General features: G+C 45.5%; 2 protein-coding genes across 6 annotated transcripts; one reads left to right on the plus strand and one right to left on the minus strand.

Annotated features, from left to right (window-relative positions):
* The first annotated feature begins 887 nt into the window (after nucleotides 1-887).
* LOC100280716 (uncharacterized) lies at nucleotides 888-4,159 on the plus strand. 2 transcript variants are annotated; one of them, XR_004856923.1, is made up of 4 exons: nucleotides 888-1,883; nucleotides 1,981-2,052; nucleotides 2,398-2,534; nucleotides 3,844-4,125. XR_004856923.1 is itself a non-coding variant. In NM_001367139.1 (4 exons), the coding sequence occupies exons 1-4, from the start codon at nucleotides 1,284-1,286 to the stop codon at nucleotides 3,922-3,924; spliced, it is 783 nt and encodes a 260-aa protein (NP_001354068.1). In that variant the 5' UTR covers nucleotides 1,028-1,283; the 3' UTR covers nucleotides 3,925-4,159. The 2 variants fall into 2 exon arrangements, 1 of the variants encoding a protein (NP_001354068.1); NM_001367139.1 differs by having other exon boundaries at nucleotides 1,028-1,883; nucleotides 2,505-2,534; nucleotides 3,844-4,159.
* A 265-nt stretch (nucleotides 4,160-4,424) lies between these two features.
* LOC100273832 (uncharacterized) lies at nucleotides 4,425-8,879 on the minus strand. Of its 4 annotated transcripts, none has more exons than XM_035965740.1 (13): nucleotides 8,647-8,879; nucleotides 8,446-8,511; nucleotides 8,018-8,081; nucleotides 7,854-7,929; nucleotides 7,357-7,431; nucleotides 6,892-6,989; nucleotides 6,652-6,725; nucleotides 6,217-6,307; nucleotides 5,989-6,146; nucleotides 5,743-5,785; nucleotides 5,521-5,586; nucleotides 4,923-5,000; nucleotides 4,425-4,757 (listed from the first exon to the last, which is right to left on the minus strand). In XM_035965740.1, the coding sequence occupies exons 1-13, from the start codon at nucleotides 8,862-8,864 to the stop codon at nucleotides 4,683-4,685; spliced, it is 1,182 nt and encodes a 393-aa protein (XP_035821633.1). In that variant the 5' UTR covers nucleotides 8,865-8,879; the 3' UTR covers nucleotides 4,425-4,682. The 4 variants fall into 4 exon arrangements, with proteins under 4 accessions (XP_035821633.1, XP_020405175.1, XP_035821634.1 ...); XM_020549586.2 differs by having other exon boundaries at nucleotides 8,018-8,093; XM_035965741.1 differs by having other exon boundaries at nucleotides 8,018-8,131; nucleotides 8,647-8,841.
* Between the last annotated feature and the right edge of the window lie 15,832 nt (nucleotides 8,880-24,711).

The following is a 24,711-nucleotide window of genomic DNA, read 5'->3' on the forward strand; positions in this document are numbered from 1 at the left end:
GCCGGACCAGGGGCCATCGTGCTCCGGGGGGGCTAGCTAAGCGCAAAGCCTCTAGTAGAGATGGCAATGGGTACCCGAAACCTGAAACCCAATGGGTTTTTACCCCATTAGGGTACGGGTTTGGGTCAATTTTCACACTCATGGGTTTGTTAATGGGCATAAATCTATACCCAGCGGGTTTATGGGTACGGGTTTGTTCCTATAGTACCCAAACCCGTGAACCCGTGGGTTTTTTAAACCCGACCAAACCTAGTGCATATTGTCATTTTATTTTATAAACGAACAACAAACTTGTTATTCCTTATTTACTTCATAATTTTTATCAATTGGTGAATGTATCAGTAATCGGTGAGAGTGTTGCTTGCTTGCTATTATAGTTTTTACTAGCGTTATATATGTTGTGGATGGATAACTTAGTGCAAGGTCACTTAATTATACAACTTATTATTTGTATTTCATTTTCTCTACTAATAATTTTTATACCAAATCATGAACTCGTTGTTCATTACATAAATTTTGGATCATGATATCATTAATCATTACGATACTTATTGATTATGAGAAGAACAAGTATATTGGAGATGAAACCCGCGGGTAATCCATGGGTACCCGCAAACCCGATGGGTACGGGTTTGGGCAAAATCTCAAACCCGTCATGGGTATGGGTTTTTTAATGGGCATAGATATTTTTCACGGGTACGGGTTTGGGACGGCAAAACCCAGCGGGTTTGTACCCGTTGCCATCTCTAGCCTCTAGCCTCGAACTCACAGACACGGTTCAGCGAGAGGAATCCGCCCGCAGGGGATCCCTCATCTTATCTCCTTGCTAAATTGCTCTGACACGGAACCTATCCGCAATAAATAATCTGGCCGGACGGCCGGCCCGCGCTGCCGGTCGAGTCGGACGCCGGAAAGACGGTGAAGCAAAACATTCGGAATATGCCCAGCTCACCGCGTCTATAAACTCACCCGACCCGTAGGGCACGCACAAACATGTGTCACTCACCAGCGCTTTCCGTCCCGTACTCCCGTGTACCCTGTCCCGTCCTCCTAGCTCGCATTCCGATTTCCGAGTTCCAGCCAGCGAGCGAGCCAACCAACTGAACCAACCAACCACCGCTCCTTCTTCCTTCCTTCCTTCCCCAGTTCCCCTCGTCTCACCAGTCACCAAGGTTCCGAGAGCAGAGCGAGATAAAAAAAAAGGTAATCCGACGGAAACGACAAGGGCGCGGCGAGGGCGGGGACAGGGTCGGGAAGGCCCTGGGCGCGGGGGCGCCAAGCGCATGGCATCGTCGAGGGTGATGCCGTCCTCCTCGCCGTCGCACACGGCCTCTGATCTCGCGCGCCTAGCGCAGGCCGCCAGCAGGCCCGGCGGCGGGGGCAGCGGGCTGGGCTCCATGAACGTGGAGGAGCTCCTCCGCGGCATCTACAGCGACATGCCCACCCCGGCGCCGCCCGCGTCGGAGCCCGAACGCCCGAGGTCGCCGGCCCCGGCGCCGGAGGTCGCCACGCGGAGGACGGCGGAGGAGGTGTGGAAGGAGATCACCGGCGGAGGTGGCAGTGGGGAACCCGTGCCCCCCGTGGCGGCTCAGGCTGCCGTCCCCGCTGGTGGTGGTGGCGCCGGCGGCCCGGAGATGACGCTGGAGGACTTCCTGGCCAGGGAGGAGGGCGCGGTGAAGGAGGATGGGGTTAGGGTTTCGGGCCCCTCTGCGCCGGCCATGGGGTTCCTGGGCGGAGCGGAGGGCGTGGGTGTGCCTGGCGGCGGAGGCGGGAGGGGAAGGAAGCGGCAGCTCATGGATCCAGTGGATCGCGCCGCGATGCAGCGACAGAAACGAATGATCAAAAACCGCGAGTCTGCTGCCCGGTCACGGGAGAGGAAGCAGGTGGGTGCACAGATGTTGCAATTTAACGTGATTGTTAAGCTTCCAATTGTGCGAATGTAAGTGGGGAATTTGTTTGTCTTTTGCTCGGTTGCTGAAGGCTTATATCGCCGAGCTAGAATCGCTGGTAACGCACCTCGAGGAGGAGAATGCCGAGTTGTTGAGAGAACAGGTAATACTCGACTCTGACACATTGGGTTTGTGTGGGAAACTGTGTAGTATCCATGACTAGGTGAATTCAAACACAAATTGGATTCTGCAGTCAAAATATATCGTGGTGACACTTATTTTCAGTGACCTTTTAGTACTTCTAGACTAGTCATAGCACAGCACCAAAACTTTGCAATACAAAATCTTACAAAAATTATGTAAACCATATTCATGCAAGTCCCAATGCATGTAGTATAGATGCACAGTAGTTACATAGAGAGAAAAAAATCCGTTGTGTTATTTTCCCCAATTCATTTCATCTCTCTACTATGCATAATCTGATTGTGTGTGAAACCATTCTTTTCAGATACCAGTGCCTCATGAATGTTCATCTTTATCGATATGCAAACATCTTACCTTCTAAATGATGTTGCCATTCCCTTGTCATAAGCTTTTGATGTTCGTGTATTTCAGGAAGAGCGGCACCAGAAGCGGCTTAAAGAGGTAACTTCCTTTGGTTAACGGGTGTGAAGTGCATGCATGTATTATGTTAGTTTATATGGCCCATTAAATTCGAAGATTATTGAAATTCGGTTGGATGACGTTTGAAACCAGCCTAGGACACAGTACTTGTTATTGCTGGTACTTGGGAGTGTTTAGTCAAATAATATACCTCTGGAACGGCTGAACCCATCGCTTCAGAAATTATAAAGCAGCCTTTCATCTCAGTTTAGCACTCATGTTCCCAAATATGAGAAGACTGTCTTCAACAACAACATACGTAAGGACCACAATCATGGTTAACAAAACACTGTTCATGCTTAAGATAAGCAATTTCCTACGCTTTCTCGAATCTGGAAGTTTGGTATCCTTTGCCTATTTGACACTCCAATGAGCTAACGTGTCTAAGGCTCCTTCGTAGCCGGCCTAAGTGGTTTGGCAAATAGACAACATTTGATGTTGATAGCTTGCAATTGCGTTGCAGCAACACATGACAAGTGTGACATTGTCCTTTTCATCTTTTACTTTTTCATGGGGCCAATTACACCTGTGTTTTTTTAAAAAAAAAAGGCTCGAGCCTGCAATCCTGAAAGTACTTATCTGTTGCAGCCCCATTTGTCAAGCTTAAGCCGAATGCAATTAGATATCGCGTAGTTTTGTCACTATCAATAGGAATCGAGACGGTGACGTTTTCTCACACCGTTCAGGCACATGGTCAAAAATGGAACTACGAAAGAAGCATATCTCATCATCGCATCGATCCACCTCCGTTTGGATTTTTGCGGGACGGGATCCCATCCTTTTTTATCATCCACTTAATCTAATGGTGATAACTGGTTAAATGATTAATTATGGTTAGAATATTGTAACAATTAGTATTTATCATCATAAAATTGTGATTGGTAAGTGTTGTGCTGATTAGTGTACAGCTGGCGGGTCAATCAAAGGATTGTTAGTGATAAATACTATGTTAATGGTTTGTGAGAATGTTAACATTGAAAAATATTTGTGAGTGTTAGGTCGAATATTAGCATATCAGATTTACAAGACATGATTTAGCTAACTATTCTATTCATCCTCACTCCTACCAAAAAATATTGACTACCATAAAACTCAACTAAACATACAACTTGGATGATCATATCCCCAGAAAGATGATCCCATTCCCATCCAACCTCGCCTTCTAACTAAGCACACTCTTTTATGGCTCTTCAGTTTGGCTTTGGATTTACTGACTTGAGCAATGTTCATTTGCTTTTCTTGGGGTAGCCGTTTTATATGTTTCTCTAAAGAATACATTTGGTTGATGCAGCTCTTGGAACGGGTGACGCCAGTCATTCTGAGGAAAAAACCATCAGGAGATCTTAGAAGAACGAACTCAATGCAGTGGTAGATTGGAGCCAAGCTCAGTCGCCGTCTCTTTACAGTTATAACATAGAATTTGCCCCTGTATGTCATTTTTCTATTTATATATGCGCCAACTAAGTTGTAGTATCTTAGCTGAAATAGCATGGGCAATTAGCCGACACAAAGGTTAAACGAAATCATATTATGTAGGAGTGCTCATGACCAAGAAAGGTTGCTGTTCCTGCCTGCTCGTGTGTTCATTCTGCCTGGTTTATTTTTAAGATTTTGTTGTCAACATGGCAGGTAGGTTTGGCAAGGAAGTAGACAATCGTACTCCAATAAGCAGGCCTACTTTAAGTGAAACTGAAACGTCATAATGCTACGCAGCGTCTCGGGGCGCCTACCTGTGGCTTACCTGCGTAAACTGAAACATCGTAATGCCAGGGAGCTTCCAGAGGCGTGTACCTTGTTGGTGCTTGAATGATCAAAATATTCAAGATAAAGCGTGAACTTGACGTGATATGATGACTGCTGAGACCCCATTAATAAAAGATACCAATGATTGGTACAAGCCAATACCCCTTCTGGTGACCAAATTCAATTCAATTTGCTGGATGAAATCTGGAATAATCATGTTTTTCAAGAACCATAATGGCCAATGGGCATGAGTTCGCATGCTACTTGGTACTGGAGAGTTAAGAACAGTTCCTCCTGTAAACATCACATTCTTACAGAAATGGCAAAACACAACACATACTGGTGACTTCCGGGGCTCCAGGGCACCAGATGAAGGGGATATTGATCCTATAGCTGCCTAGCATCAGCAATGAAGATACTTCCAGACTCGCACCACCCTGCTATCACATCATTGTTGGCACACTGCATTGATTTGAAAACAAGGTTGTCACAAACATATAATATTTTTTGCCGCAAGAATCATCTGACTACATTTTTATGCAAACATTTGCTGGCAAGCCTACAATCCTACATTCTGCATTTATATTATGTTTGGGCTTCAAAAATGGGGCCTGAATATGGGAGTACCTTTGAAAACCCCAACCAGTTGGAATCCCCTCGAAATGAGAATGCTCGCTCACTTTGTTTCCAATGTCCACAGGTAATCTGCAGTATGTATGTCACACAGTCACAGCGCCTGTATTATCCATGATCGGCTAAAATAGCATAAAATATTTTTATATGGGTCAAATCTAACCACATTCTCAAGGCTACAAGTGTGCAGTGCAATCTCCATGCCATGGAGTTATATCCCACATAAAAAGGGCAGACCCAGTGCCAAAGCCTCCCACATGATGGGGTCTAGGGAAAGAATAAACCGAAACAAGCCTCCCACTGCAATGAGGAGAGGCTACTTCGAAGCCATGAGCTGATGACTCCGTGAGACAGCTCTCACCACTGCACCAGGCCCGCCCTTCAGTTATATCCCACATAAGTAACGTAATTTGCAGAAGTATTCAATGAAGCCACCAATGATAAAGGAATGCCAACATTGGAATTCAAAATAAATGGCACTCATCGTGATGGAGGCTTTTGTAATATAAATAGGCATTCAACTTTCAATCACACTGCTAATAGTTGAAGCTGTATGTGTTCAAGGTCCACAGAATACAAACCAGATGTATACCTCATAATCAACACCTTGGACGTAGATGAAAGATTCGTCAACTGATGAAAACGCAAGACCTGTAATCTGCACAAGAGAGCAAATAGACTAGCTAAAAACTTCCCCATGTGAAGTTTACTGCATGAAAAATTGTGTTCCTATTTATGCACTTCAAGATTCTTCCAGTAATAAATTACAACATGAAATATACATCAAGTAAAATAAGAAGGAATTAAATCAAACCTCAAACTTGGAGCAGCCCACCCATCTTGACAGAGCAGACCACCTACATAAAAAATGGAAACCAAACTGATCAATCAAACCGGACTAATTCAGACAGATGGCCAAAAGCTCTATTATCAATCTTTCCGCCTATTATTTGTATTGGATACAATAAAAAATGAACAGAAAATACTGGGATAACAAATGCAGACAGAGTGATTATTTGCAGTTTCAATTCCTTAAAAAATCATGAAATATCGAAATCACCTGCGAGGATCATAGATGGTGACAGCACGATCAGTTCCACCACTAGCAATCAGTCCTGAAGGTGAGCTACATGTGGAGTATATAATGTCTCCAACTGATCCAGTAATGCGATGTACGCATCCCCCATTGTTATTCATTCTTAGGTCCCAGATGCTCAGCTGCAATTATTTACCATGAGGAAAGACAACAGAAAAAGGAAATTTAACAGAGGCTGAGCTAGAATCTAACCTGAGAACCTTCTGCAGTTGCCAAGAGAGAACTACTTTCGTTCACATGTGGAGAGTATTGAACAAAGCTAAACGAAGATGGATACCATAGCCTGCAAGTTAAGTTTTACCCCCTAAATCGTGCAAATTACAGTCTGCAATTGTGAGATAATGGATGCTGCTAAAAGAACTCATGGTTTATGTGTTGAATCCACAGCAGCCTCCTTTGAATAAAAAGATTGTGCATACAAAGATCATTAAGAGTCGATGAGGAAGCTAGAGTCATTTTGGGTATGCAGTAGCTTGTAATATAGGCTCTATCTGTAGCCAAAAATGTCATGGGTTAGCATTTATTTATCTGAAAGATGTCATTTATCAGCGGAATCTGACTTTTTTTATAAAAAAGGCAGTTGGACAGATTGGCACAATGCCAAAATTATTGCATGAGTGAACTTACGTGCGTAAACTCCGAACGTGAATATCTTGATCATAGATATCAATGGTCTTGCACAACTGACGAGCAACAGCTACCTGGAAAGAACACCGATATGGATTTGTGTACTCAGTGCACATGTTGGTTCTTTTGCTAAACCATATAAGGTCACTAGGAAACATAATACATCACATTTTTTTACAAACTACAAGTCAACAACGGCAAGTTGAAGTAAAATAGGTAATAAAAGCTCACAAAAAATACCATGGATTGCTGCATTGGGCTAAAGCATACCCCAGCCCAACTGCCTTCCCCAACACCACAATCACGAGGTGGTACTGAATAGGATGTCCTGTCAATGTCTGAGCAAGTTTAGTACCACCAATATGATGTATTTCCCTTGGAAAAAAAACTACCACAAACTTGTTTGAAAGAAAAAGTCATATTACCATTCAAGAATGTGAACATCTTTGTGATAAATTACTAGGTTTGACTTCCAAACGATAGGTGATTACATATGTTGAAACTTATTTGTCAGAGCTGAAATGTTTTAAATAGAGTATATGGTATATAACATGATCATAATGGAAAAAAGAGAGGCTAAAACAGTGAATCCATTACTACAAAAATGCTCTCTTATTGCAGAAGCAAAAACATAATCAATGGTTTGCATACTTTTCGTATTTATCCACACCATGTTTCATACAAGTCACAAGATAGTGAAGTTACCATCAGCCACGATGTCCAAACGAGATACAATAAGATGACCATATGAGTCAACCGTTCCCAGAATCAAACAGTCATCTGGAATTACACAAATTGTAAAAGGGTTGAAATAAGACAAATAGCCAAAAAATCCTTCGAAGATCCAACAACCCACAGCATCAGGAAACTTTAAATATGGTACGCAATGCTTGCTAGAAAAAATTGAACCAAACACTGTTCTAATATCATTTCCTCCAGCTATAAAATAATATAGTGCATGGCAATAAGTCATGCTACTCATGCATGCTCTCTAATATTAGTTTCAGATGGTAAAGCTGGATAAGAACTCAAAAGCATAAACAGCACAATAAGATGTCAATGCATTCAGCATAGACTTTGGTGGCTGTTTGAAGCCATATTATAACATTTGCCAAATGACTATTGCAGATACCGCATTTTATAGTTTTAACTTCAGAAATAAGACTTAACACCATGTTATCATCAAATGTTGAAGACTGCACCTTCGCCCTCTGCAAGAGCTACACTCTGGATCTCAGAACGATGTGGGCAGCGATCCACAACCGACGAACTGATGACCTTCCATAGAGATTTTTTTTCTTCAATTAGCGTAACTGAGACAGGGAGCGGAACAGAACGCCTGAGACTGAGAATGAGGGAATTATACCTGTGCATTATCAGGAATCAAGAGGCTCTCCTTTCCTTTGGACAGCATCACACTAGCATCCAGTCTTATCTTCCATCTCCAAAGAGAGGAAAAATCAACTTCACAAAAATGTCACTGTAAAAACAGTAAAATGGGCTACATTCTCGTTCTGCCACTAACATACCTCACCACTGTAATCTCTAACATCAACAGGAACTCAGCAATTAGACAATCACACAACAATTTTTAGTATCTACAATTTCGAAATTTCCAAACCCAATCCGTTGAGTTTACGGCTTAACATCAAACACAACTATATCCATTCTAAGGGTTGATGTGATAACAGAAATCACCGCCGAACACTCTAACTAGCTGCTTCACAAGCAAGCATGATTTGCTATACAATCCAGTTGTACGAAACGAGAGGAGCAATAGTAGGGGACGCAAACCTCGATCCTGTAGACGCGGCAGCCAGAGGCGAGGTAAACAGAGCACGAGGAGCCGGCGCCATTGACCTGACAAGCGGGAAACCGATGATAGGAGGTAAATCAGAAGAACACGATTACTCGAACCGCAGGGTTTAGGGTTTACGAGGTGTCCGTGCTGAGATTGCGCGGTGGGCAGTGACGGCCGCTCAAATGCATACTTACATGGGCGGCGAGGCGGGTGGGCTGGAGGCTGCCGGGCGTCGGGTCTGAGAGCAAGGCCGGCGGGACGGACGCCTTCTGCAGGCTCCGCGCCACCAACACCGTCGACCGCATGCTATCCTTCTCCGGTTCTCCCGCAGCGAAATCCGCGTGTTCTCGCCGTTCCCCGTTTCCCACTTCTCCCCTCTCCCCGGGTCGGGTTGCCGAGCTGAACGAGGCATATTTAAGTCAATCAAATTGAATAACCTTTTTACCATATTTTTGTCATTTTGGGAACAATTCATAGAAATATAATTTTTTTACTTGCTCGACGGTGGCTAAGGGCTAGATTAAATAGCGAGAGGATTCCTTCCTCATGAATCCTATACATTTATTATCCACCAAATCAGTCCGTTGTTAAGAGATACTGGTCTCCCTCCCCTTTCCATCCTCTCCCACTCCTCCCCTCCCACGTCGTCCCAGCCATCACTGGCGAGAAAAATTCCACTAGCCCTCGTCACGCCTTAAGAGGCCGCCTTGGTGGACGTGAGCCCAAGTGCGTGTGGAATGAATGTGGCCTTCTCTAGCAATTTTCTAGAGCCCTTCGTTGTGGCGCTGCATCCGAGTAAGCGCTCTTCTCTAGGGTTCCATGATGACCTAGTCGGATCTCGCCCTCTCCCTCATCTCGTCGCCTTCCTCTCCTCCCTCTGGCATCTCTCGGTGAGAGTCAAGGAAAACTTCCATGGTGGCTGGAAATCTGTTCCGCTGTAGCCTCCCTCTTCGATTGATCCCTGGCCAAGGGTGGGGATTGGAGAAATCCCTAAGAACCTGGTGAAAGTGGATTCAAAAGGAAGGAACCTTAAGTGGGATCGTCTGAGCCTAGTTGAAAGGCGCCAAAACTCTCCACCATGGGGAAGACAACGCAATCTTAGTTGGCGTCTTCGACCCTCGAGTAAAACTCGAGCCCAAAACTGACATGCAGTCTTCGTCTCCTAGAGAGGGGGCTTCTCTAAGTAATCCTCCTCATCCCATCCCTCTGGTGCGGCTGATATTGAATTTGGGTGTCGTGTTTTCTGCCAAAAATGCGGGGGAGGAGGGACATCATGCAAGGGAATGCACTAAACCCTTGTGGTGTGACATCTGTAAAAAAAGAAACGCATGTCACTGCCAAGTATGTCTGGCCTAAGCAAAGTAAGCTGAAAGAGAAATGGTCTTAACCATTTTCTATAATTAATTTTGGTACTTGACGACCATCACAAATCTTATGGACTAACTAGTTTGTATAATTGATCATTTCTCAGGTGCATAAGTTCATCTACAACAATTCTAAGTCGACAGTCCGGAATACCGTAGATTATTTCGAATAGGATAAGCTTTTTTGGAAATTCACCTATGTGCGGACCGTTCGGGCCCTTCCGGCGGGCCGTCCGTGACACCGGGGTGAGCCTCAGATAGGAACGCGTTTACACTGTGGACTGTCCGAAGGAAAAAGAGAGCACCGTCCGGGACCAAGCTCGGACCGTCCGGCCTCAGGCGCGGACCATCCGCCCGTTGAAAAACCAGAAAAAAAAAACTCGAAGGTGACAGGTTCGTTAAAATGGATTTTTAGCATCCTCGCGGACCGTTCGAGGTGCACGGCCAGACCGTCCGTGACTGCTTTATCTGACATCTGACGACGCATTTAATACACTATAGCCATTGATATAGCCGTTACTGCTGACCGTTGAGATTTTAGCCGTTGATGTGCAGGGGCAGACCGTCTGGACCAGGGGCGCGGACCGTCCGCAGTTGGCATAATAAGGGCAACGGCTAGAAAGTGGACGGTGGCTATAAATACAACCTCAACCACCTCCATTCAACACATCCAAACATTCTACCCATACACATTCAATACAAGAGCAAGGAATCCATTCCAAAACACATTCAAAGCTTCTGAACATTCAATACAAGCGCCGGTGGATAAACAAATCATGTAATGTTGCGTGTGGGGCGAGATGTGATGCTCATCAGAAACCATGTTTCTTCTCCAAGATCTGGTAGTCTTGGTTTTACTAGATCATTAGTTGTCCTGTTGCACTTTTGCAGAGCTTTTGTTGGTGGTGATGACTTAGATTGGCCATCATTTAGCGTTGTGATGTTAGATGTCTCTTTAGATATGTCTGGATAGGGCTCTTAGACTTTCATTTTCTCGTTGGCTCCGAGTCATGTAATAAGTTTGGATCCTAGACCATATTCTGTATTTATGTTCCTATTTCTTAATGAAATAGGGGAAACCCCTTTCTGTTAAAAAATGTTCTCCATCCCAAATTATTTATTTTAGTTATTGATTTTTATGTCTATATTTAAATAGATAATGATAAATCTACATATGTACGAAACGGATACATCAATTATTGTATGAACCTAATAATAGTCTAAAACGAATTTTAATTTAGGACAGAGGGAGTAGTTAAGAAACAATTTTTAATTAGATCGCTAAATATATTCACATTTTATTTTGGATGTATAACTAATATAATATAAAAAACAAGATATGCTTTTATGGAGCAACGACATATAAAAATTGTTGAGATATAAAAATATATCAATAAATAACAATATAGAAATTGGATATTTGAAAAAACATTGTAAATGATATTAGATACTGTTTGGATACTTAGGTCATATTTGTTTCAAATATAATCTGGTGAGATAATATAATCCAACATAAATAATCTAATGGGTAAACAAACATCTAGATTATAGGTCCAAGTTATATAATCTAATAACTAGATTATGATAAGCTCATAATCTCCTTAAGAGTAGCTTATTTCATATTATATGTAGCAAAAAAAACCTACACATGGTTACTGTCGGAGAGGAAATTCTCCGGCCGGGTGGCGGAACGCACCTGCCCTAAATCCTAGGATGAGGAGGGGCCTAAACGTTTTGCCTGTCTATTCGGAGATCGATGAACACAAGTGAACACGAGGATTTAGAGTGGTTTCGGCCGCTGGAGCGTAATACCCTACTCCATTGTGTGTTGTATTGAGTCTGTGAGCTTGAGAGCTTGTATGAACTTGTGAGTATGGGAGTTCGAGTTGGGTCTGCCTTGTAACGTTGTGTGCCTTCCCTTTTATAGCTCAAGGGAGGCACATACAAGGATACTGAGCCCCGACATGTGGGCCCAGAGGCAGAATGGAAGGAAGTAACTAATGCCTGTAACGCCTGGGCGATCTTCGAGCACCATAATGTCCGTAGTCCATACAGTATTAATATGTCGCGGCTGCTTCCTCGGTAACACGTGAGTCATGATGAGTATAGTACATGCGGTAGTATGGATGTGCCGCCTGCCAATGGAATGGACAGGCACGTCGCCTGCGGGATGGTCTGGTCGTCGCCTGCTTGCGGAGTGGACAGGGCCCATTAAATGCTGAGGCGGCACATCGCCTGCCAGTGGAATGGACAGGGCTCATTAAATGACGAGGCGGCACATCACCTACCAGTGGAATGGACAGGCGGCGCGCCTTATCCGCAATAAATGCAGAGGCCGCGCGGCCCAGGGGCCTTACGTCAGGCTCCGCCCGTTGGCTTACGTCACGTGCAGTAGGCCACGTGGCAGCATCGGGTCTCCGCCTGGGCGGGGAGCGGAAGCGTATACGATAAGGTCCAGACACGTGTCGGTTCCGGACCCCCGCATGTCCTTGATTAAGACCTGGGTATTCTCTGTTCCAGAATCTCGGGACCCCGCTGTGAGCGGCCCGGACCCCATACAGAGGGGTCCAGATCCCATCCGAGAGGTCTGGCTTGCCCACGTGGAGGTCCTGGACCATACCCGGAGTCCTGGCTTTGTATATGCAGGGTTCGGCACTTTTCCATGGGGTCCAGACTCATTGTTGATACCTTGGAGTATATCATCTTCTCTGGCCACGTGGCGGCCCCGAAACCGCCAACGTGGTGGGGTCGGGTGTTGTTGCTGGCCTAGAGTAGTCGCCCGAGGTTGGGGCGAGCCATGGTCTGGTCCCACGTACTACACCTTTACCACGTGGATACTGCGTCTTCATACGGTAGTAAGGGGTACCCCTGTTCCATGGTACTGACAGTTACGTACATCAAAATTCTAAAATATGTCATCCTTTTTTTATCTGATCAGCCAAACCCCTTCAGGTACTTTATCCCGACGGCGCTTCCTCCAACTACAACCTGAAAGGGAAATGTGCCCTTGGGCCATTTCTAAGTATTTTGGTGATTAATTGTCAACACAAGTGCTTAAGTGTTAATATATGCAAGGTGGTGGACAAAGTGCAAATCAAGTCAAAAGGCATGTTTCTCAGACTTAGTACAATGTTTTAAAGACTAATGTACTGTGTCTAAGTGCTGGAAACAGGAGAAAACAAATTGGAGAGAGATAGCTTGTTTCAGCCAAAGCCAGCTCTGTCTGGGTGCACCGGACTGTCCGGTGGTGCACCGGACAGTGTCCGGTGCGCCTGGCTGGCTCAGGCGAACTTGCTGCTCTCGGGAATGAATTAACGGCGTACGGCTATAATTCACCGGACTGTCCGGTGTGCACCGGACTGTCCGGTGAGCCAACGGTCGGCCGGGCCAACGGTCGGCTGCGCGATCCGCGCGAGACACGTGGCCGAGCCAACGGTCGGGAGGGGGCACCGGACTGTCCGGTGTGCACTGGACAGTGTCCGGTGCGCCAACGGCTCCGAGACGCCAACGGTCGGCTTCGCCAAATAAGGAAGGAAATCCGCACCGGACAATGTCCGGTGGTGCACCGGACTGTCCGGTGCGCCAGGCGACAGAAGGCAAGAATTGCCTTCCTGGAATGCTCTCAATGGCTCCTAGCTGCCTTGGGGCTATAAAAGGGACCCCTAGGCGCATGGAGGGGAGAACCAAGCATCCTTTGAGCATTGTTGATCACTCACACTCCATTCTTGCGCACTTGTTCGACATTCTTAGTGATTTGAGCTCCGTTCTAGTGTGAAACTTGTGATAGTCTCTTGAGCTCAAGTCTGGGTCTTGTGTGTGCGTATTTGCTGTGATCTTTGTGTCTTGTGTGAGTTGCTCATCCCTCCCTTACTTCGTGCTTCTTTGTGAACATCAAAGTGTAAGGGCGAGAGGCTCCAAGTTGTGGAGATTCCTCGCGAACGGGATAAGAAAAGAAAAGCAAAACATCGTGGTATTCAAGTTGATCATTGGATCACTTGAGAGGAGTTGAGTGCAACTCTCGTCCGTTGGGACGCCACAACGTGGAGTAGGCAAGTTTTGTACTTGGCCGCACCACGGGATAAACCTCTGTGTCATCTCTGTGTTGATTTCTTTGTGGTTATCGTGTTGTGCAAGTTCTCCTCTCTAGCCACTTGGCTTAACTGTGCTAACTCTAATCAAGTTTTGTGGATTAAGTTTTAAGTTTTCACAGGATCACCTATTCACCCCCCTCTAGGTGCTCTCAATTGGTATCGGAGTCGTTCTCTTCAAGAAAGGGTCTAACCGCCCGAAGAGATGGATCCTAAGGGGAAGGGAATCGTGATCAATGATAAGGAGAAGGAGTCCTTCGTCAACGAGCCGAAGGATGACAAGCCTACCAACTCGGGCTCGGGCCACAAACGAAAGGATGGGAAGAAGAAGAAGACAAGCCGCATCAAGGAGATCGTCTACTACGACGACAACGACGAGTCCACTTCTTCCCAAAAGGACAACGACGACAACGACTACGAGAGAAGGAAACCGGCTAATTCGAACTTTTCTTTTGACTACTCTCGTATTCCGCAAAGTACAAATGCTCATTTGCTCTCCATTCCACTTGGCAAACCTCCTCACTTTGATGGAGAGGACTACGAATTTTGGAGCCACAAAATGCGTAGTCACCTATTCTCTCTCCATCTGAGTATATGGGAGATTGTGGAGAGTGGAATGAAATTTGATAGCTCGGATAGTCCTATGTTTATCAATGAACAGATTCATAGAAATGCACAAGCTACTACTGTGTTGTTAGCCTCTTTGTGCAGGGACGAGTATCATAAGGTGAGCGGGTTGGACAATGCCAAGCAGATCTGGGACACCCTCAGGATCTCACACGAGGGGAACGACGTCACCTTGCTCACCAAAATGGAGTTGGTGGAGGGCGAGCTTGGAAGATTCGCAATGATCAGGGGAGAGGAGCCAACCCAAACATACAACCGGCTCAAGACCCTCATCAACAAGATAAGGAGCTACGGAAGCACACGATGGACAGACCACGACGTCGTTCGTCTAATGCTAAGGTCCTTCACTATACTTGATCCACATTTGGTGAACAATATCCGTGAAAATCCTAGGTACACCAAGATGTCGCCCGAAGAAGTTCTTGGGAAATTCGTAAGCGGGCGAATGATGATCAAGGAGGCGAGATATGTCGACGACGCGTTGAACGGTCCAATCCATGAGCCTCAACCCATTGCTCTCAAAGCAACAAGGAGCAAGGAGGCGCTACCTAGCAAGGTGGTGCAAGTTGAGGCGGTCGGGCTCAATGATGAAGAGATGGCCCTCATCATCAAACGCTTCAAGACGGCGCTAAAGGGTCGCAAGGGGCAGCCAAGCAAGACCAAGACAAAGGGGAAGCGCTCATGCTTCAAATGTGGTAAGGTTGGTCATTTTATTGCTAATTGTCCCGACAATGATAGTGACCAGGAACAAGGGAACAAGAGGGAGAAGAAGAAGAACTATAAGAAGGCAAAAGGCGAGGCACATCTTGGCAAGGAGTGGGACTCGGATTGTTCGTCGTCCGACTCCGACAACGAAGGACTCGCCGCCACTGCCTTCAACAAGTCATCCCTCTTCCCCAACGAGCGTCACACATGCCTCATGGCGAAGGAGAAAAAGGTATGTAATCGGCTCAAAAGAGAAGTTTCGTCCACAACAAAGCAGACTGTATGCAGATAAGGGAGACAAAATATATTACAAGGTATGTACAAATTTACATAAGTTGTTTCATAGCTATATTACAAGAGTTTCTCCAGAATTTTTGCAGGAAAGCATATTGTAAGCAACTTTAAGCTTCAGCTTAGGCTTCGTCTTCAGCTTCGTCAAACTTCAGCTTCATCATTCTTCAGCTTCGTCATCCTGTGTATACCAAACAGCAAAATAAGAAAGGTGCAAATTTCAAAGGAGAAGGTAAAAGTAACAAACATAAGTTTCTTACCGGCTTAAGATGGCTTCGAGCTTCGTCACCTGCCATTTTTCGCCCGCCACTTACCCAGATCTGGGTCATGAATCTATTTCCAATGCTTCGGGCTAGGCTTGGGATATCTATCAAATCTGAAGCTGACAAGCCGAAGTTTGGTCTGTTCATAATGTTTCCATGCGTGCAGCCAGCCTTCAAAAAAGCAGTAGTTGTGCCCCGAGAAGCTACCAGGGCGCAGAAGTCGGCGTGCCCACCAATAACTTCGTCAAGGGCATCAACTTCGCCTTCAATATATTCTAATGTTCTCGGCAGATTTTCAGCTGAAGGTGTAAATTTCGCAGAGCTAGCTCCAACAGAATGAAACACATCCTTCAGCCGCTGCACGCATCGACTGCCGAAGTTTAAGCATTTCTCCTGAAGTTCTTTAAAGGATTTCTGCAAATTTGAATTTTTATCCACTTCAGTTTTCAGACTTGCTTCAAGATATTTCTTTTCTTGCTCGAATTTTTCTGACTGTCGGAGCAATTCATTCTTTAATTTGTTATTCTCAGTTTGGACTTCAGCCAAAGAACCCTCCATGGTCTGAATAACAAAATCTTTCTTTTCTAATGCACCTTCGTGCTCTTTGACCATGATTTCAAGGTCTTGGATTGTGAAATCTTTCTTTTTCAGATTAGCTTCGTAATTTTCAACTTTTTCAGCCAAATCTCGAATGACGGCTTTGTTTTTCTCTTCTTCCAGATCTTGTTGCATTTTTAGAACCTTGCTTAATAATATGCTCTGTCGAAACGATCTTCGTTAGAACACGACCTAAAAGATAATAATAATAGTAATAAAATAACAAAAATATTTGTTACCTTGAAGTTAGCATAAAGCAAGCTTCCGGCGATATGGTGTCGTTGATAACGGCACAGGTCCGCTTCTAGCTTCGGCAAGCCAATGTTTTTGCAGAGAGTTCTAACAATTTTAGCTTCGCTGCGGTTTCGAAGGCACCTCAGTTTTCCTTCGTTAACACCGCCGAACAGTGTAGCCCCTGGCTTATAACCGCAGGCTATAGCACATTTTTTAAGCTCTGCTTTTTCAGAGTATGTCAGTCCTTGCCCAAGTAAATCTTGAAATTCAAAATCTTCTTCCTCCAAAATGTCCTCAGCTTGTTCTTTCCCTTTTTCAGTAGCTGTGCTTGCCGCAGCCACAACAGATTCCTCCTCAGTCATTTTTAGGAGTATGTTATCGATAACTTCAAGTGTCTCTTCTAGGTTCGGATCTTCTGTGGCTCCGACTTCAGCCTCGGCAGCTTCGGCTGCGCTAGTATCAGCTTCGAAAATTTCCGCTCTGGTGGCTTCGGCTGCGGCGCCTTCAGCTTCGGTAGTTTCGGCAGTTTGATCAATGGCAATTTTTGATGCCGGTGTTGGAGACGTTGTCCCATGAATTACATCTGCTATTTGAATAATCCTTCGTTTTTTCGACAATGCAGGGCCTTCGTCTGCCGAAGCTGCCTTGTCCTTCTAAAAAAACTTCGTCAGTTCCAGTGCCAGCGGACTTAGCCTGATAGGCAAGGGTTCAGTCATTACCTTCATAATCTCTTCCACTTCAACAACAGATGGAGTAGCAGGAGTATCTTCTTCTCGAACCAGCGCTTCCGGCTCTAGAGATACACTTTTTCTCTTTCTTGTAGTGGCCACCTTCGGCTCAGGGTTTAACTCTTCAAGGCTAAGTTTTTCAGAATCTTTCTTTTTCTTTTTGGCTACCTTGGCGACCTCTTCGTCAGTAGCGCTGGCAATTCTTTTTCGCTTCGGGCCTCCAGCATCCCCGCCCAGTCGACCATAATCAGCATATTCAAATCCTATAGCGTCAAGCACCCTGTTCAGCCTTCGCTTCGGCCGAGTGCCGAAGGCTGCTGTCATCAACTGGTCCTCTTTTTTGGAGTAATTTCCAAGAATTTCATTACTCATTATTTCAATTGTATCGAGCCATTCTTGGCAGGGTGCTTTAAAATATTTCTTAAACTTATAATAATAGGGTAGTCGAACAAGTTCCCCCTCTTTCTTTTCCCCTTTAAGCTTCGGCATGGTCCACTCTTTCATAGTTGGAAATACCCTGAAGGCCAGGAATTCCTGCACTAAATCTCTAGTGCCAATATGTTCTGCAATAATTTTGAATTCAGCCAGTGCAGCCCAAGTTGGACCTTCTACTGCCATTTTGCATCGGGGTCTTGTTTCTCCGAAGATCAGTTCAAGAGGGCTCTGTACCAGCTTCTCTTTGTCTTCGTCAACTTTGACATAAAACCATTCTGACTTCCAGCCTGCCGGCCATTTGCTTCGGTAGCTGATCACAGGAAACTTTGTGGTTTTCCGATAGGCAAAATTATAGCAACCAAAATTTTCATGCAATCCATCTTTTCTGGCCTTAGTCTGGTAATGCAGCTCATGAACTCGATAGAAGCTGTCGGCAAATGGCTCCACCGCCTGGCTTCGGAGAGCCCAGATATAAACGCTAAGCCTGACAATGGCGTTAGGAGTCAGCTGATGAAAATAGATCCCAGACCTTTGCAGCACATCAGAAATCATTCTATTCAAAGGAAATCTCAACCCAGCTTTCAGAAAACTCTTGAAAATAACTATTTCATCCTTTTCTGGCTTCGGGGTAGTTTTCTCCCCCCCGAAGCGAAGCAACTTCTTCTCATTTTTACTGAAATAGCCCGACTTCACCATTTTGGAGAAATCAGCCTTGGAGACAGTCGACTTTCCGAAGTCCAAATGGCTGGGCTTGCTCGGTACGGCAATATGGTAATCATCATCGGAATCAGCTTCCTCAATATCTCCTTCCTCCGCTTCGGCAGCAACTTGTTCTGTCTCGGCAGTGGGGATTCCTTCCGAGGTCACCAGTCCGGATCGTTGCATCGCTTCGGAGATAGGAACGGTCTCCGCTCCTTCGGCTTCGCCTCCCTCACGCTCAACTCTAGCGGTAGAGCGCACTCTGGCCATTTAATTCTGAATTTCTTGAAAGACTTCTTGGGAACTAAATAACTTCTTCTCCCGAAGCTTTTCTTCTGACGAAGTAGGCTCTAAGCTGGAGCTTCGTCTGATTGCGAGAGTCAAGCTTCGGCTATGGTTAAAAATTTTGGCAGCAAAACAGTGCAATATCAATGAATGCTGTGGTAACTTCACACCTACCCGTCTGTTTATATAGTACTGCAGGTAAGAAGGTGAATCGTCAGGATTTTTACACCAGGCAAACAGCCGCTCACACCCGCTGCGCAGTGGGCCGCAGAGACCAAATAGTAAACCTGCAGGGTGGGACCGCTACGCGCCCGGAAACTGTATCGTTTCTCGACAACGAGCTCAGGGAAGGTGTTTTTCGGACCTTCGGCTTCCTGAAGCCTAAGAGACTTTTTTTCACGGATCAAGCTCGTTACGAAAAACTGAAAGGGAATTAGGCTTACACCTAGTTCCTAAATAATTTTGGTGGTTGAATTGCCCAACACAAATATTGGACTGACTAGTTTGCTCTAGTGTATAAGTTATACAGGTGCAAAAGGTTCACATCTAGCCAATAAAAAGACCAAGTGTTGGATTCAACAAAGGAGCAATAAGGCAACCGAGGGCACCTCTGGCTGGAGGCACCGGACTGTCCGGTGTGCACCGGACAGTGTCCGGTGCGCCCGTAGACTTCGTTTTCTACCCTTCGCCAGAGGACTTCGACTTCAACCCTTCGCCCTCGGGAATTCGCGGAGGCCGGCGCGCTATAATTCACCGGACTGTCCGGTGTGCACCGGACATGTCCGGTGCGCCAACGAACCGCGGCCTCCGGAACTCGTCATCCTCGGGTTTTCACGACAGCCGCTCCGCTATAATTCACCGGACTGTCCGGTGTGCACCGGACTGTCCGGTGTGCCAGCGGAGCAACGGCTCTCTGCGGCGCCAACGGCTCCCTGCGCAGCATTAAATGCGCGCGCAGCGCGCGCAGACGTCAGGGCTGCCCATACCGGTGCACCGGACATCAAACAGTGCATGTCCGGTGTGCACCGGACACCTCGGCAGGCCCACAAGTCAGAAGCTTCAACGGTCAGAATCCAACGGCAATGGTGACGTGGCAGAGGCACCGGACTGTCCGGTGTGCACCGGACTGTCCGGTGCGCCATCGAACAGAGGCTGCCAGCAACGGTCACTTTTGGTGGTTGGGGCTATAAATACCCCAACCACCCCACCATTCATTGCATCCAAGTTTTCCCACTTCTCAACCACTTACAAGAGCTAGGCATTCAATTCTAGACACATTCAAAGAGATCAAATCCTCTCCAATTCCACACAAAACCCTAGTGACTAGTGAGAGTGATTTGCCGTGTTCATTTGAGCTCTTGCGCTTGGATTGCTTCTTTTCTTTCTCACTTGTTCTTGAGATCACACTCCATTGTAATCAAGGCAAGAGGCACCAATTGTGTGGTGGCCCTTGCGGGGAAGTTTTGTTCCCGGCTTTGATTAGAGAAGAGAAGCTCACTCGGTCCGAGGGACCGTTTGAGAGAGGGAAGGGTTGAAAGAGACCCGGCCTTTGTGGCCTCCTCAACGGGGAGTAGGTTTGCAAGAACCGAACCTCGGTAAAACAAATCTCCGTGTCTCTCTTGCTTATTCGCTTGGGATTTGTTTTGCGCCCTCTCTCTCGGACTCATTTATATTTCTAACGCTAACCCGGCTTGTAGTTGTGTTTATATTTGTAAATTTCAGTTTCGCCCTATTCACCCCCCCTCTAGGCGACTATCAATTGGTATCAGAGCCCGGTGCTTCGTTAGAGCCTAACCGCTCGAAGTGATGTCGGGAGATCACGCCAAGAAGGAGATGGAGACCGGCGAAAAGCCCACTACAAGCTACGGGAGCACTTCATCGGAAGAGTCCCGCACCAAAGGGAAGGAGAAGAAATCTTCTTCTCACCACAAAGAGAAGAAGGAAAAATCTTCTTCCCACAAGCCACATCGGAAAGGCGACAAGCACAAGAGGATGAGGAAGGTGGTCTACTACGAGACCGACACTTCATCAACTTCTACCTCCGACTCCGATGCGCCCTCCGTCACTTCTAAGCGCCAAGAGCGCAAGAAGTATAGTAAGATCCCCCTACGCTACCCTCGCATTTCCAAACATACACCTTTACTTTCCGTCCCATTAGGCAAACCACCAACTTTTGATGGTGAAGATTACGCTAGGTGGAGCGATTTAATGCGATTTCATCTAATCTCGCTCCACAAAAGTATATGGGATGTTGTTGAGTTTGGTGCACAGGTACCGTCGGTAGGGGATGAGAACTATGATGAGGATGAGGTGGCCCAAATCGAGCACTTCAACTCTCAAGCAACGACGATACTCCTCGCCTCTTTAAGCAAAGAGGAGTATAACAAAGTACAAGGGTTGAAGAGCGCCAAGGAGATTTGGGATGTACTCAAAACCGCGCACGAGGGAGACGAGCTCACCAAGATCACCAAGCGGGAAACGATCGAGGGGGAGCTCGGTCGGTTCCGGCTTCACAAAGGAGAGGAGCCGCAACACATGTACAACCGGCTCAAGACTTTGGTGAACCAAGTGCGCAACCTCGGGAGCAAGAAGTGGGACGATCACGAAGTGGTAAATGTTATTTTAAGATCTCTCATTTTTCTTAATCCCACTCAAGTTCAATTGATTCGTGGTAATCCTAGATATACTAAAATGACCCCCGAGGAAGTTATCGGGCATTTTGTAAGTTTTGAGTGCATGATAGAAGGCTCGAGGAAAATCAACGAGCTTGGCGACTCATCCGAAGCCCAACCCGTTGCATTCAAGGCAACGGAGGAGAAGAAGGAGGAGGCTACACCAAGTCGACAACCAATCGACGCCTCCAAGCTCGACAATGAGGAAATGGCGCTCGTCATCAAGAGCTTCCGTCAAATCCTCAAACAAAGGAGGGGGAAAGACTACAAGTCCCGCTCCAAGAAGGTTTGCTACAAGTGTGGTAAGCCCCGTCATTTTATTGCTAAATGTCCTATATCTAGTGACAGTGACCGAGGTGACGACAAGAAGGGGAGACGAAAGGAAAAGAAGAGGTATTATAAGAAGAAGGGCGGCGATGCCCATGTTTGTCGCGAGTGGGACTCCGACGAGAGCTCAAGCGACTCCTCCGACGACGAGGACGCCGCCAACATCGCCGTCACCAAGGGACTCCTCTTCCCCAACGTCGGCCACAAGTGCCTCATGGCAAAGGACGGCAAAAAGAAGGTTAAATCTAAATCCTCCACTAAATATGAATCCTCTAGTGATGACAATGCTAGTGATGAGGAAGATAATTTGCGTTCCCTTTTTGCCAACCTTAACATAGCTCAAAAAGAAAAGTTAAATGAATTGGTTAGTGCTATTCATGAAAAGGATGACCTTTTGGATTCCCAAGAGGATTGTCTAATTAAAGAAAACAAAAAACATGTTAAGGTTAAAAAGGCTTATGCTCTAGAAGTAGAAAAATGTGAAAAATTATCTAGTGAGCTAAGCACTTGCCGTGAGATGATTGACAACCTTAGGAATGAAAATGCTATTTTAAATGCTAAGGTTGATTCTCATGTTTATAATGTTTCAATTCCCAATCCTAGAGATAATAATGATGATTTGCTTGCTAGGATTGAAGAATTAAACATTTCCCTTGCTAGCCTTAGATTAGAGAATGAAAGTTTGATTGCTAAGGCTAAAGATTTTGATGTTTGCAAAGTTACCATTGCCAATCTTAGAGATAAAAATGATATTCTTCATGCTAAGATTGTTGAACTTAATTCTTGCAAACCATCTACATCTATTGTTGAGCATGTATCTATTTGTACTAGATGTAGAAATGTTGATATTGATGCTATTCATGATCATATGGCTTTAATTAAACAACAAAATGATCATATAGCAAAACTAGATGCTAAAATTGCCGAGCATAACTTAGAAAATGAAAAATTTAAATTTGCTAGAAGTATGCTCTATAATGGGAGACGCCCTGGCATCAAGGATGGCATTGGCTTCCAAAGGGGAGACAATGTCAAACTTAATGCCCCTCCTAAAAATTTGTCTAACTTTGTTAAGGGCAAAGCTCCCATGCCTCAGGATAACGAGGGTTACATTTTGTACCCTGCCGGTTATCCTGAGAGCAAAATTAGGAGAATTCACTCTAGGAAGTCTCACTCTGGCCCCAATCATGCTTTCATGTATAAGGGTGAGACATCTAGTTCTAGGCAACCAACCCGTACCAAGTTGCCTAAGAAGAAAATTCCTAATGCATCAAATGAACATAGCATTTCATTTAAGACTTTTGATGCATCATATGTTTTGACTAACAAATCCGGCAAGGTCGTTGCCAAGTTTGTTGGGGGCAAACACAAGGGCTCCAAGGCTTGTGTTTGGGTACCCAAAGTTCTTGTATCTAATGCCAAAGGACCCAAAACAGTTTGGGTACCTAAAGTCAAGAACTAAATTTGTTTTGTAGGTTTATGCATCCGGGGGCTCAAGTTGGATACTCGACAGCGGGTGCACAAACCACATGACCGGGGAGAAAAGGATGTTCTCCTCATATGAGAAAAACAAAGATCCCCAACGAGCTATCACATTCGGGGATGGAAATCAAGGGTTGGTCAAAGGTTTGGGTAAAATTGCTATTTCACCTGACCATTCCATTTCCAATGTTTTTCTTGTTGATTCATTAGATTACAACTTGCTTTCTGTTTCCCAATTATGTCAAATGGGCTACAACTGTCTTTTTACTGATATAGGTGTCACTGTCTTTAGAAGAAGTGATGATTCAATAGCATTTAAGGGTGTGTTAGAGGGTCAGCTATACTTAGTGGATTTTAATAGAGCTGAACTCGACACATGCTTAATTGCTAAGACTAACATGGGTTGGCTCTGGCATCGCCGACTAGCCCATGTTGGGATGAAGAATCTTCACAAGCTTCTAAAGGGAGAGCACATTTTAGGATTAACAAATGTTCATTTTGAGAAAGACAGGATTTGTAGCGCATGCCAGGCGGGGAAGCAAGTTGGAGTCCATCACCCACACAAGAACATCATGACGACCGACAGGCCGCTTGAGCTACTCCACATGGATCTATTCGGCCCGATTGCTTACATAAGCATCGGCGGGAGTAAGTATTGTCTTGTTATTGTGGATGATTATTCTCGCTTCACTTGGGTATTCTTTTTACAGGAAAAATCTCAAACCCAAGAGACCTTAAAGGGATTCTTGAGACGAGCTCAAAATGAGTTCGGCTTAAGGATCAAGAAAATAAGAAGCGACAACGGGACGGAGTTCAAGAACTCTCAAATTGAAGGCTTCCTTGAGGAGGAGGGCATCAAACATGAGTTCTCCTCTCCCTACACGCCACAACAAAATGGTGTAGTGGAGAGGAAGAATCGAACTCTATTGGACATGGCAAGAACCATGCTTGATGAGTACAAGACACCGGACCGGTTTTGGGCCGAAGCGGTCAACACCGCCTGCTACGCCATCAACCGGTTATATCTTCACCGAATCCTCAAGAAGACATCATATGAACTCCTAACCGGTAAAAAGCCCAACATTTCATATTTTAGAGTTTTTGGTAGCAAATGCTTCATTCTTATTAAAAGAGGTAGAAAATCTAAATTTGCTCCTAAAACTGTAGAAGGCTTTTTACTTGGTTATGACTCAAACACAAGGGCATATAGGGTCTTTAACAAGTCCACTGGACTAGTTGAAGTCTCTTGTGACGTTGTGTTTGATGAAACTAACGGCTCTCAAGTAGAGCAAGTTGATCTTGATGAGATAGGTGAAGAACAGGCTCCATGCATCGCGCTAAGGAACATGTCCATCGGGGATGTGTGTCCTAAGGAATCCGAAGAGCCTCCAAGTACACAAGATCAACCATCCTCCTCCATGCAAGCATCTCCACCAACTCAAAATGAGGATGAGGCTCAAAA

Source organism: Zea mays, chromosome 3, assembly GCF_902167145.1.
Source record: "Zea mays cultivar B73 chromosome 3, Zm-B73-REFERENCE-NAM-5.0, whole genome shotgun sequence".
In the NCBI taxonomy this organism is placed as follows: domain Eukaryota; kingdom Viridiplantae; phylum Streptophyta; class Magnoliopsida; order Poales; family Poaceae; genus Zea; species Zea mays.